This window comes from Hypomesus transpacificus, chromosome 17 (assembly GCF_021917145.1).
Source record: "Hypomesus transpacificus isolate Combined female chromosome 17, fHypTra1, whole genome shotgun sequence".
Lineage (NCBI taxonomy): Eukaryota > Metazoa > Chordata > Actinopteri > Osmeriformes > Osmeridae > Hypomesus > Hypomesus transpacificus.
The window spans coordinates 7,253,596-7,266,868 of record NC_061076.1 but is presented as its reverse complement, the minus strand read 5'-3'; the positions used below and the strand labels follow the sequence as shown (position 1 = coordinate 7,266,868).

General features: G+C 45.2%; 1 protein-coding gene across 1 annotated transcript; it reads right to left on the bottom strand.

Annotated features, from left to right (window-relative positions):
* Window positions 1–550: 550 nt before the first annotated feature.
* On the bottom strand, window positions 551–13,085 carry usp31 (ubiquitin specific peptidase 31). The gene is made up of 16 exons (XM_047037840.1): window positions 11,549–13,085; window positions 11,294–11,431; window positions 10,610–10,704; window positions 10,416–10,508; window positions 9,097–9,232; window positions 8,581–8,728; window positions 8,293–8,473; window positions 8,021–8,132; window positions 7,781–7,875; window positions 7,183–7,260; window positions 6,502–6,631; window positions 5,831–5,950; window positions 5,483–5,708; window positions 5,079–5,237; window positions 4,816–4,968; window positions 551–4,637 (listed from the first exon to the last, which is right to left on the bottom strand). The coding sequence occupies exons 1-16, from the start codon at window positions 12,074–12,076 to the stop codon at window positions 3,163–3,165; spliced, it is 3,867 nt and encodes a 1,288-aa protein (XP_046893796.1). The 5' UTR covers window positions 12,077–13,085; the 3' UTR covers window positions 551–3,162.
* Window positions 13,086–13,273: the final 188 nt, after the last annotated feature.

The window sequence follows — 13,273 nt, the reverse complement described above, 5'->3', positions numbered from 1 at the left end:
AGACAAACAATTACATTTTATACCTGTTTTAATTTTTCCATACATTTTTGTTCTTGCATTGGTAAACCAACAATGTTTATAAATGTTTGCTTCTTTCAAAGAAATCTATTATAAAAAAGAAATTGTAAAATATGATATATGAAAAGAAATGCATATTGAAAGTGCTTGCACATCATTAATAAAACACACAAATAAATTAACATAAAAAGCTTTGACGTAGTCTCATTTTGCGCAATTATTTCATTTGCTCCTGTTGAACAAGCTTCCAGAATGACATTGTTTGAACAGATAAACATCCACAATGTATTATGAGTTCCAGTCTAGAGTGAATCAAGGACTGAAAAATTAAGGGTGTTGTACTCGTCTATCACACTATTCAAGACTGATTTACCTAATACAAAGTCTAAGGACTAGTTATGAATATCTAGTTACATTTCCTGAATATATTAGATCTGTTTAATGCACTAATAAAATACATGACAAGTTGTTCTTCCTGATGGCACCAGTAAAGTTCTTAAAAGGAGGATTATACTCCAATTGATTACTATTAGTGACATTCATGACCTAGCTAGCTTTACATTGTCTTTTGTTTCCAGTTGTAATACTTGTATAATTAAAGCGAGACCAAAGTATGGGAATGACCTATGTATGTAAAACACACTATCTGAAATGGGAAAGGGGACACAGTTGCATCCATAGTGTTTGTGTCCTTGCTAGTGATGGCAAGGGGAATACAAGTCACTCTTTAACGAGTGACATTGCAGTTGAAGCACCTAGAACAAAAACGGCTTTAACACCAGGATAACCTATAAACAAATCAAACATGGAACAAGAAATTACATAAAGACAGCTCCTTAGGGAAAAAATATTATATATACACACACATGAAAAAATGTTTAAGCATTGACATTCTAACATTAGCCATTTTAAAAGTGATGATAACCCTCATGTTTTTTGAGTGCAAATAAAGCAATGGAAGTCATGAGCTATGCTCTCTACAACTGACATTTGGAAAACAAAAAGCGTAAATTGTTCTGTAGAGGGCATAGCAACAGTCTCTTGCATAGTTTAAGACATGCATGCTTTTGTGTCATCATGCAAAACTGCTTTCCATACGTCTTTTTATGGAATTCCACGGCTTGGCATCACAGTGGCATCTACTTCAAACAAAAAGGTGAAAAGAAGCTGCAGCTTTCATAATGGTCTCGTGAAAAGGAATATGCACCATTTAACCTTTCAGGGCTCGAGAAAGGTTCTGCCTTGCAAGCATGGAACAGCAGAATGGTGTCAACTCAGCATTACGTGGTCACAGGGTAACTCAACTGCCCATTCACGGACGTTGACTTTAAAACAAAGATTAAACTCAAGAGTACAAAACCTAGGAGTTTGAGTCTTTTGCAGCAGAAGGGCCATTTCGTGACACTGCCACAGCTAGATCCAAACTATTTCCATAGTCATAGCAGAACACTTAATGACAAATTGTTGCCAGCAGCAACAATTAAAAGTGACAGATTATTAAGAGTATTGCTAACCTCCCCAAAGCCTCTCACACCAGAATTCTTGCTTTGACCCAAATGTCATAATGAACGTGTGACCAGTTTTGAATATGCAAGATGGAATGTAGCTACAGGCAGTGAAGTCGTCAGCAGTCTGGCTTTTGGTAGAAGCCAATTAATGCTAGAACAGACAAGTGTTCCATGATGTCTTTTAAGACAGAAATACTTATGAGCCTCTCTGCATTATTGCCCTGACAACACTGTCCTTCATTTATATGGGTACTTATGTGCCAACGTAGTTTGTTTACATTTTGTGCAGCTAAGAGAAATTGCAGTGTGCGCAGAAATATTCAGCATTTTGGATGTTTTTCATTAGCAAGCCAATTAAACTATAGGATAATGTCATTTTTGGGGGGTGACGGGGCATGCGGTGACACCCCAATCTGACAAAAGAATGATCAAGCTGTCGGGTGGTAGAGGCATAAATTGATTTGAAGCCATCCCAAGAGTGACCTGAACCTGGAATAAACCTGGGACCTGTTGGATAGACATCTATCCAACATCTATCCAATTCCCCAACTTGGCTGGCGAATCTGGTTTGACATTTGTGAGAAGCATATGCAATACATTCCCTCCACAAACTCGGATGGGGTTGCAGTGACATGAACAAAGTATTGCACTTGCAGGCTTGGATCAATCCAAACTAGATATGGGCAAATTTGGTGAGTTCAAGGCTATTGCAACCGAAAACAACTTTAAAAGATAAGGTAGCACAACATCGGGGTGGCGATTAAAGTTGCAATTATGTTCACTCTTCTAGCCATCACTATCACCGCACAAAAAAAGGATTCTGGATTCTGCAACGAGTTTTACCCTTAGATAGGCAACATAAGGAAATCCCAATGCTGATCTTGCCACCTGAAATTCTAGAAGTATGAACTATAAAGATTGTCACGTCACTGTCTTACAATCAACTAAAGGCAAAAAGCACAAATGTACATATTCCCAACTGAAGGAAGCCATTGTGATTGCATCTATGGCAGCCTGTTATTTCAAAAATGACAGACACAATCGCCTCAGATGAGGTACCACAGCTTATGCAACTAAATGCTACCAAGATGTTCAAAAGTGTTCACGAAATGTGGTCATACTTGGGAACCTCAGCATTTGAATGACGTCAGTGCAGAGAACAGCACTGCCCCACGGTACAGCACCAGGTGTAGAGAAGGAGTCACTTCTTTCAGAACTCCTTCCAAAGATCAAAGATGAGTGTAGTTTGTCACCCCAAGCTCATTGAACTAGATAAATGGGATGTCTTATGTATAAACACTATAACACATTATATTACTTAAGTCTTTTGACAATTAGGGTACTTTATAGCTATGTAGTGGGAAAGGATGTTTAAAATATACAAAGTGCTCACTTAAAACATTCCTATTCAGTTTAGCGTACAGTAGTGAACTTGTACTTTGCCAAAGGCAAATGATTTGGTTCCATGATAGGACTGAAAGGCGCTTTTGATAAATTACATTGTGATTCTTAAAAGAAAATACAGGTATATACTTTATACTCTCTTTCTATATATATAAATTCATATTTATGTATATCTTAGGCACATAAAATAACATAGCTGCATTACCTAAAAAATGAAACTACTGTTGATATATTATTGAGGCTTCTGTGTTGGGCGTGCAGAAGATTGCATGCTGGAAGACAGCTTTCTGGAAGATGCCATCCTTTCAAGAGGCTTTTTCCCATTAGTAGGAGATTTAAGACTAGTTTCAGAAGTGGAAGACTTGGATTTGCCTACAGGTAAAAGTGAGTGTCTGACAGAGGGCTTCGAGGACACCCTTCCCTCCGGAGCCAGCTCACCCAGATGAGGCTCAGTGCAGGCCTGGAGTGAGACGCCGTCTGCCCCCTCTCCGCCGTCGCCCCCATTGTTCAGAGTCTGGCTGCTCAGCCTGGCTGTCCTCTCTGAGGCCTTCTTGGACAGGATGGTGGCTTTCCCCAAATCGGCCGAGCGCCGGCTTTCCCTCTGCCGCAGGGCATTCTTGAAGAAGGACAGGCCCTTGTCTTCGGACTTGCTGCTACGACGCAGGTCTCTGGAGGACACGCTGGGCGAGCGGAGGCTGGTGATGGACGAGATGCTGCTGGAGCTCCTCAAGGGCCTCCTGTCGGTCCGGCTGCTGTCCCCACTCCTGGGCAGGGGGGCCCGCGAGGCGGAGCAGCCCCGGGGCTTGTCGACCAGGGGGCTGTTGAGCCCAAACGAGTCCCTGCTGTAACTCCTCTCCACCAGTCTCTTCCTGCTGCCGGAGGAGGAGGAGCAAGTCTCAGTGCTGCCGGAAGTCTTCTTCGCCGTGGGGGAGGGCGACGCGGAAGACTGGGGCGTTGAGGAGATGCGTTGTTTCCGCTGCGGGGTGCCGGCTGTACCTGCCACTGGCCCAGGGGAAGACTCTTTCTTTTTGGAAGGGGTCCCGGTAGGAGTTGCATTGCTGGTCTTCGCATTGGCACTTTTGTCTTTAGAGGTGATCCCTCTTAGGCCCCTCACTTGAGGGCTGGAAGACGATTGGGAGATGGAGGATTTGGGCGTCGCCGATGCACACTGGCGTTTCTTGGAGGTTTTTTCTTGCTCGGCTTTGCCGGAGTTCTTTTTCGACCCGGTCGTTTCCGACTTGGAGGAGAATCCTCCGATGCTGCTCTTTCGTTTCTGCTCCTTGGTGGCGGTGGCTTGTGTGTTTTGGTCCAGGGCTGAGATCTGGTTGTTGTTGTCCGCTGGCGTGGGGGCCCTGCAGTAGACCTCATCTAGGAACCTCTTCCCGCCATCCAGATCGCTGCCGTTGCCCTCCATCATAGCCAGGGGCGCCTTGCTACCAAAGTAACGCTCGTGCCTGCTGTAGCTACCGAAACAGGAGGTGGACACCTTGTCGTCGCAGGCCTCGCCAATCCTCTCCAGTGGGGGAGAGGAGCGGGAGTCCAGAGAGAAGCGGGAAGGGGAGTTGGAGCGCATCTGGAGCTTGGCGGAGAGGGACCACGAGGGCTTCATCCCGTTCTCGGTGAAGGACAGCGGGCTGGCCACGGACGATCTGGAGGACAGGCTCTGGCGTTGAATGCTCCTCACGAAGGGGCGGGTCGAGAATCCTCCTGCGAAAGGAAGACACAAAGGGTCACATCAAAACTCAGATAACGGGTTTGAGTATTCATGTCTTGACCGAGCACGGCACTGGTTCAGGGAAAGGCCAGACATGAATGACGGGGGGAGGGGGGAGAGAGAGAGAGGACGACAGGGGTGAATAAGGCAGGGTTCCAACACGTCTCTCACCATCGTCTTCCATACGGTCCCCCAGAAACTCCCCTGACTCGGCCAGCGAGGCCAGAGAAGTGCGTCTGGAGGAGGCCCCTGACGCCAGGCTGGCAGGCCTGCTACCCGGCAGCCTGTTGATCCAGTGGTCACAGAGAGACGAGCTGGTAGAGCCTGAAACAGACAGACACAACAGCCCTCACACAACATCCCTCCCAGACAGACATCTTTTAGAGAGCTGTTTCCTTTGTCCTGCGCAGTCCACAAAAGTGTGTCCCCCTCACCAGCGACAGAGCTGTTGGCTGACCAGGAAGGGATGGTGGTCCTCCGTTGATAAAACAGGATGTAGGCCGTCTGCTGGCAGACGTCATCATCCGCTACGGGCTGGACCTCACTGTCGTCAAAGCAGTACCACTGCCCGTCGATGGAATTCTTACAGTAAGCTGTCGGAGCAGGGAAAAGGGAACATTTACATGTAGTCATTTAGCAGACGCTCTTATCCACAGCGACTTACAGTAAGTACAGGGACATTCGCCTGAAGCAAGTAGGGTGAAGTGCCTTGCCCAAGGACACAACGGTATTTTGCACAGCCGGAAATCGAACCAGCAACCGGGAAGGGAGGCTTTTTCAAGGCAAACCAAGTGCGGGAAAACGGGACCCAACCCATTCTGCTGTCAACCCGCTTTACCTGTGTAGTGGCCGCCCTGCATGTTTCCGTGGTGGTTGCAGACGGCGTACAGGTCATACAAGTAGTCGTCCGGGTTGCGTCCCAGGCCGTAAGGTCGTCTCCACGGCGACCAGTGGGAAGGTAGGCTCCAGCTGCTCTGGCTCCTCTTGACCATGTGGGGCGCCATGTCCATCCCCAGCAACGGGAACCTCACCATGTTCTGCATCTTCACCCTCCGGTCTGCCTCCTGCAGACGAGAGCACACGGGTCAGCACGAAACGAGCCTTACCCACTCGAGTCAAGAAGACAGGGAGGGTCCAAGCAGGGGAAACATTCGAACAACACTGGCGCCGTTTCTGGGTGCAGTACCTGGCGGAACCTCTTGAGGTGCAGTATGAGCACATCCGGCAAGGTCCACAGGCTGAGCTTGATGCGGCCCTGCTGCAGCTGCTTGCAGTGGGGACAGCGCCAGGCATCGTCCGGGGCCAACTGGAACACAAACACAAACCAGGCAGCAGCATCAAGGAGAAGCTCCCGCAGCATTGCTTTTGAATCAGCATCACACACGGGGGAGGATTTCTCTCTTCTTCTTTCGTCTCTGTCTGTCTGTGTCTGTCTCTGTCTCTGTCTGTCTCTGTCTGTCTCTGTCTGTCTCTGTCTGTCTCTGTCTGTCTCTGTCTGTCTCTGTCTGTCTCTGTCTCTCTCAGTACTCACATTTCTGAGACCAGACTGGCTCAACGCAGCTCTGTGACTGACCAACAACTGCCTGAGCTAATTACAGAGTACTACATTCACATTTGTGCTGGTCTCTTTCCAGAGTTCTAATAGTAGTAGTAATGACATGTTTCTCTTTTTCCGAAGACAGCATAAGGAATATAATTTCCAGCCATCTCAGAAAGTGACAGTCCATTTGATATCCAGAAACAATCGACAAGCCAGTGGGTGGGAAAGAGCAAACTGTCGCTTTCAACCTCTCAGCCCAATCATGTCAAGCTAAGCGTCTGTATCCTTTTAGCGACACAACGTTACAGTGGCATTACCTGTTCCTCTTTGGTGTAAAGCTGGAAGCACTGGGCGAGAGTGCAAGCCTGGGGCTGGTGATGCTGTTCTCTGTGCAGATAAACACTCTCTGCATCAGGGATGTACTCCTCTTCAGTGTGGCCAAACAGACTGCAGACAAAAGGGATCACAGTCAAGACTTCCACAGGAAGAAAAGAAAAAAAATCGACAGTCCTGTCATGTGAGGTCCTTTTTTTCCCTGTATAGGTTTTTTTAGCATTGTAGAATCAGTCTTATCTATGCATTTTAAAAACCTGTGTGTGAATTTAGAGAAAGAGACGTTCGGTAAGATGTCAACTGTAAGGTTGGCAGGAGGCATATTCTGAAGTTGTGTGTTGGGCCTTTTGATAAACTCCTTTTTCCAAACAAAAATGTTTACATACGGATGATTGACATCCTGAGCCATTCTCTCTTCCTAGCTGTAATATTTTGGCCCATGTCGTATTATAAGAACGCAGACCAACTCCTTGAGGTAAAAAACAAAAACAAAACAAACATGAAAGGGCTCTTCTTTACCCTGTTCCTATTCTGCTGAGTGTGAACTGTTTCTGTGCATCTGCCATGGTTCTGAATGTCCCAGCAGATCTCACTGCACTCTAGACACACACGGTTCATCAAAGAGAGACAAAATGCACAAACAATCCTCCTTCGGCTACACTCACTAGTCCTTGGTCTCTTTGTCCCACTCCACCACTATCTTGACATGTGGAGGTCCGCCCTGTCCGCAGGACTTGTATGCTCTGCAGATTAGGTTAGGAGACACAAATATATTTTTTATTTTTTTTCTGATAAAAAATAAATAAAATAAAAAATAAAAACATTGACCACTATTAACTAACATATCATCGAACAATTGAATGGACTTTTGTTCCTCGATGGGGTTTTTCAAATTATTATTGCGATTCACACATTGTATACTGCATTAAGTGATATTTCACATTGGAAGGCAGCACGTTATTCTCTACTCCGAGACAAATAGGTTCAACAGCTAGGGTATGAACCAAACACGTTGAGCAGGAAACCAAGGGGAATAAATACGGAAAAGCATGTTGTAGCATGCTGCTGAACAGTGTGAATAGGGAATGCGCCCATCTCACAGGGCATGCGTGTGTGGCTTGAGGATTAAGATCGGTTGAGCGTAAACAACCTGCAACGGGAGGGCGCCTTGCATGAAATTTGATAAGGAAAATCAATGAACTGTATAGAATAACAGACTGTCGGGGCTGGAAGGAAATCTAGAAAGCAAGCGAGATGGCTGACCTTTCCACTGTGGGGTGGCAAAGAGGCTGCTCGTCTTGGGGTAGAAGATAGGTGATCCCGACAACACCAACCACCCGAAGGCTGAATGGCCCCACCTACAGACAGACAATCACTTGTCAGTCAACAGTTTGCATCCCACCCCTTGACTGCAGGTGGTCCCATGAGCATATGTTGAGAAGCAGAATGGCATTCTTATTTCCAATGAAGACAATGAAATTGTCATTTGGACTGGTGACCAACCTGAATGTAAACTCCTGGCCTTAGCAGGTGACGCATTTTCTCCAGGATCTCCTTCTGTAGTGCATCCCAAGTCACAGTACGTTCCATGTACAGTACAAACGGTAGACCAAACCTTGAGAGAGCGCACATATTAGTCTTCCAAATATATAATGAGATACCATTTCGGCTAAGTTTTACACGCCAAGTCTGCTTTTAGAGATTGAATCCATGAAGCCTATTAGATAGCCACTGATGCTGGTGTGCACAAGAACTATAGATCTGTGCTGTAATACCTTCTCCCTTGCTGACCAGAGCAGGCTCTGTTGCAGACCAGCAGGATCATCTTCTCTACTCCCATGTTCTTATTGGGTGAAGCCGATACAGGAGTCACCGCCCCCTGCATGAAGGACGAAGTCCTACTGCTCTCAGTCCCATACTTCAAGTTGTTCTGATTCAGGTTTGCAAGAAGACTCCCTAAAGGACCACAAAGTTAGGGATTAGTCATCATGGAATACCTTTATAAAGATGATTGAAGAGCTTCAAAAATAACGTTGGAACAGTATATCGGACGAGAGCGATACCTCTTTTAGTTCGGATGTTCTCCAATCGAAAGGTCTCGGGCGTCTCAAAAGCAAAGATGGAGTCGCTCTCTTGAATGACGTTGAGGTCGTCCTCGTCGTCGCAGAAGGAACGGTGGAACCCGTCGTAGTACATTTCTGTCAGGACAAACTGCGTACATGGATGGGAGAGGACAGGGACATGTTTTCTTTCATATTTTTCATTATGTCAAATCATAGGAACACATTATTTCCTTCATTCCCCCTTCATCTCCCACACACTCATTCATTCCAACTGCATCCTTGCAAAAACATTTAGATAACTGAAAAATGACATCTGGTTATATGACAATGCTCTTACAAAGTGATGCTGTTACTGTGCCTCTGAGATTATAGGACTCTTCTGGATAACTGCTGCAATGCCTGTGTGTGTGTGTGTGTGTGTGTGTGTGTGTGTGTGTGTGTGTGTGTGTGTGTGTGTGTCTGTGTGTGCAAAGCTAGTATGACAAAACAGAGGTTGGAGGGAGGAGAAAAGGTTACCTGGTCTGTGGGGATCTTGGTCTCACGTGACACTGCCTCTCGGAGCCGGAACACAGAGCTGTTCAGTGGCACAGCCACTCCGATGCGCATGCAATGGGAGTACTTTCCCTGGTACACCACTATCACATAGAGAGGCCTGAGAAGGTGATGGAAACCACAAATGGAACATTTAGTTTTCACCCAAAACTGAACTTTTCCAATAACGGGTAGCGTGTACCCACACGTTCCTGAAAGAGGACAAAAAACCCATGAGACCCGATTAAGAAACTTTGAATCTATAGTATTGATAATCAAATTCTATTTTACAAAAAACGGTATTTCCTGTTGCTGCATCCCTGCTTATTATGTGGGTTTTGTCTCTATATTCAGGATTCCTCTGGAGAAAAAGTGAATTACTGCCTTAGCTGACAGGACTAAAAGCTCAGCCAGGAGTGCTGAGAAATGTGGCTCTCAGCAGTTCTATGTCCCAAGAATTAGAGAACCCCCTGTATTAAAAGTGAGCTTTCCTTTTCTAGACATTGACAGTGAGGTCTGTTGTCACGTGAATTCGCTTAATTTAGGCCTAACCCTCACAAAACTACATGTCTATATGATCATTTTTCCAACAATGCTTTTTAGCCTAACAGAAAATCTTTTTATGTGAAGCGGTCAACACATGCTTCTCAAATAAGTAATCACTGACTAAGAAAGCTTGACTAAAATTACTTTGAATCCTCAGAGAGAGCGCGAGAGAGAGAGAGCACGAGAGAGAGAGCGCGCGAGAGAGAGAGCGCGCGAGAGAGAGAGCGCGAGAGAGAGAGAGCGCGAGAGAGAGCGCGAGAGAGAGCGCGAGAGAGAGCGAGAGAGAGACAGAGAGAAGCCAGGCAGAGCACATTATTATGTCATTAATCAGACATGTTGGAGGACTGATGTGACAGAATTTGTCACTGCACATCTCTTAATTTCCCTCACCATTCCGTTCCTTAATTATGCATGGACAGTAATGACTTAAGAAGATTGAAAATAATCTGCATTGAACAAGGAGCTCTGTTCCTGATCTGACAGCGTAGCCAAGCTTTTAAAAATAGCCTTCCTCAATCATGGGGGTCAGAAGAGACGCTCACAAGCATGTCTCCATAGTTTGAGACCAAAAACCAAAAGTCACTAGTTTCCCTTAAATCCTATGCAACATAAAAACAATGGCCTGATCCATTGAGAACATGTACGGTTATCTAAATAATGAATTTATACTGTATATGAACATGAAATGAATAATAATGGATACCCAGAACAGTCCCAATGTTTGTCTGAACCAGCGGGCCCCTGGCTGCAGTACTCACCGTGTCTGAGGTAAGGGGATGGGCAGAGAGATGCAGAGAAACGGGTCAAAGGTGTTGCTCTGTTTTTGGCACTGTGGGCAAGTAAGTGAGGACCTGTTGGCAAATAATCCAAGTCAAACATCAGGTGCGTAACAGCTACGCATCTGCTGCGGCGAACAACGAAACACCGTGGGGGGGGAACAGCTTGAGCCTACCTGTACTGAGCCTGAAATAGTTCCTGAACAAATGAACCAGCAGACAGGGGAGGAGAAGGACCCTCAAGGCCTCCGTCATCCTCTTCAATTGGTGGCTAAATAGACAACAATTACAATGATCTTGTTGAAAAGCACTATAAAATATAATGGCTTGAGTGTTAAACATTTTGCAGTCAATATACAATTTTGACACAGACTGGCAATGAGAAAGGAAAGCAAGATTCAGGGGTCATGACTAGAGAACCAGTCAACAATACTTTTAATGCTGACCAAATGTATCTCTCCACTCACATTTTACTTTACCACTAAAACAGTCTTAATGGCTATTGCCAAAACTAAATCACAGCCAATTGGATCGACTTCAAATCATTCAACAACAAATGATGTAACCACATATCTGTTCACACAGCCCCAGTTCAGTACTTTGGGGGAGGCTCTTAACCCAAACCTGTTTTGCATGTCAAGTCATGTCAGTTAAAAATGAGTTTGGTCAGTAAATCAGCCCGTCATTTGGATTTATTTCTGCTGCTAGGGACATTTTAATGAGTTTCCCACTGCTGTAACATGCTGCTGACTCACCTTAGATACGGTTTAGAGCTCACCTGCACAGTCAAAGTCACACAAACTCTACTGCACTAACCTAGACACCAGCAAAGTCATGCAATTCACGGCTGTAGAATGTACCTTTATTGATGGCCTGTTGTTGGGGTGTACAATGCAGTTTAGGTCCTCGTGTACCCTGTCCAGGAGCCAGAGCAGAAACTCCTGTGCATCATGCTGAGCATTCCCTTTGTATTGCAAGGCGTTTTTTGACACAGCATTCTTTAACAAAGAACACAACGCTCAGATCAGTCTGTTCAAAACATCTGTACATGAAATGTAAAGTGTGGCAATTTCAAACTTCAACTTAAACCACATGCAAATAAGTTAAACACCTACTTTAAACTCTCGGCTGTGTTGTGGAGTGTACTCAAAAGTCCACAAAGCCCGGACCAGGCCAGACAGCTGCTCTGTAACCTCTCCTCTGAGCTGCGGAGCTTTCCTCTGCAAAAGCACACCATTGGTCTTCGGTTTCTCTTCATCGATTCCCTCACCCTTGTACTGTTCCAGTGCCAAAAACTCAGCAAAGAGCTCAGTGTTACTCAAGCACTGAAGAATTGCATTCATGAAGCAGGTGTTTCCATGGTTTTTGAGACCTGACACTCCAGGAACCTTCTCTCCAAAAAGGAAGCTGCTATCCGTGTCATCCAAAGGCTGGGCATCCTTACCTCCCGTCTTAAATGATATGAACCCTCCATCGTCTTTGTCACCCTCAGTTGAATGCACCTCCGATCCAAAATGGGACAATGTTGACAAGGTCCTTAAGACTCTGCTCATAAAACTACCGACAGAGCGTACAGAACTCCGTCGGAATAGCTTTTTGCTAAAACCAGACTTTTTTTCCTTGGTTGTGGCTTTGCTAGACATGGTTTCTTAAATTGTAAGCGATCCCTTCAGAACCGAATTACCAATGTTATGGTCGTTGCAAGCTCAATCAAGCTTAAATGAACGTAACTGAATTACTTTCTAGTGCTGGTTAAGTTAGCTCGCTATACCTGCTAACCTATGAAGCCAGCACAGAACTGCTTGATTGCAATGATAACACATTTCACAACCAAGCAATGCGAATTTAACTACATCAACATGGCTTTAGCATACCGTACAACTGCTTTGCCCCTCAGCTAGCCTAGCCAGCACTACTAGAGCTAGACACAACTGTAGTTGTCCAGTAAAATATCGTCTGTAACACGGCACAATAGATAAGGAAAATTAGGAAGTATTAGAAATAATCAGCTAGACTGTCGGCAGAAGCATGCTATAGCCTGGATAGTAGCAAGACAGCTAGCTAGATATCTTTTAAACTACTTTACTGGTAGCCAACAAAACTCAGCATAAATCATTCTGCTAACGTTAGCTAGATACCTCAATATATAGCTAGATACTGTAGCAGTGAACCGAGCTTTAGACTTGCTACCTACTAGTATGATAGCTAGATACTACAGTGTAGCTGTTGGTACTACTAGCTAGGCTATCAGGTTCCATTATCTAGTTAGCTAGCTAGTAGAAGTTGTCAAGATAGATAAACGACTAGGTCGAATAGTTAGCTAACAAAATTAGCTAGCAAGCTATGCGTGGCTGGAAGCCGAAAAAAACTATAGCTTCTTGTTTCACATGGTTTGCTTAACTGGATTAAATGTATTTGCTAATGTAGATGACTAGACTAGCTAACCAAGACTTATAGCTGCCAAACAAACTAGAATTCTATCCTCCATAGTATTGGGTTACCTTTTAGGGATAGTGAATCGCTAGTAGTAGTAACGCCTCCCGGCGGTGGCAGTGTCGAATTTAATTTGGCAAAAACACGACCCAATGCCAGAGATGTACCTTCGGCTAGTTTAAGAGGAGGCAAGGCAGTTCGAGGCCCCCGTTGCTTGCCTGAGCCCTGCTGACTTTTTCAGGGCTCTCAAGTATCATTCATGCATTCGCTGTGAGACTCACGCATTCCAGCCATTCCTCACGCTCTCACGCAACACCTTATATTTCTCACGCATTTCAACAATGTATCACTATGAGAAATAAGGGATAATTTGTCCCGCTATTAAATTAATGGACGAGGCGCAGGCA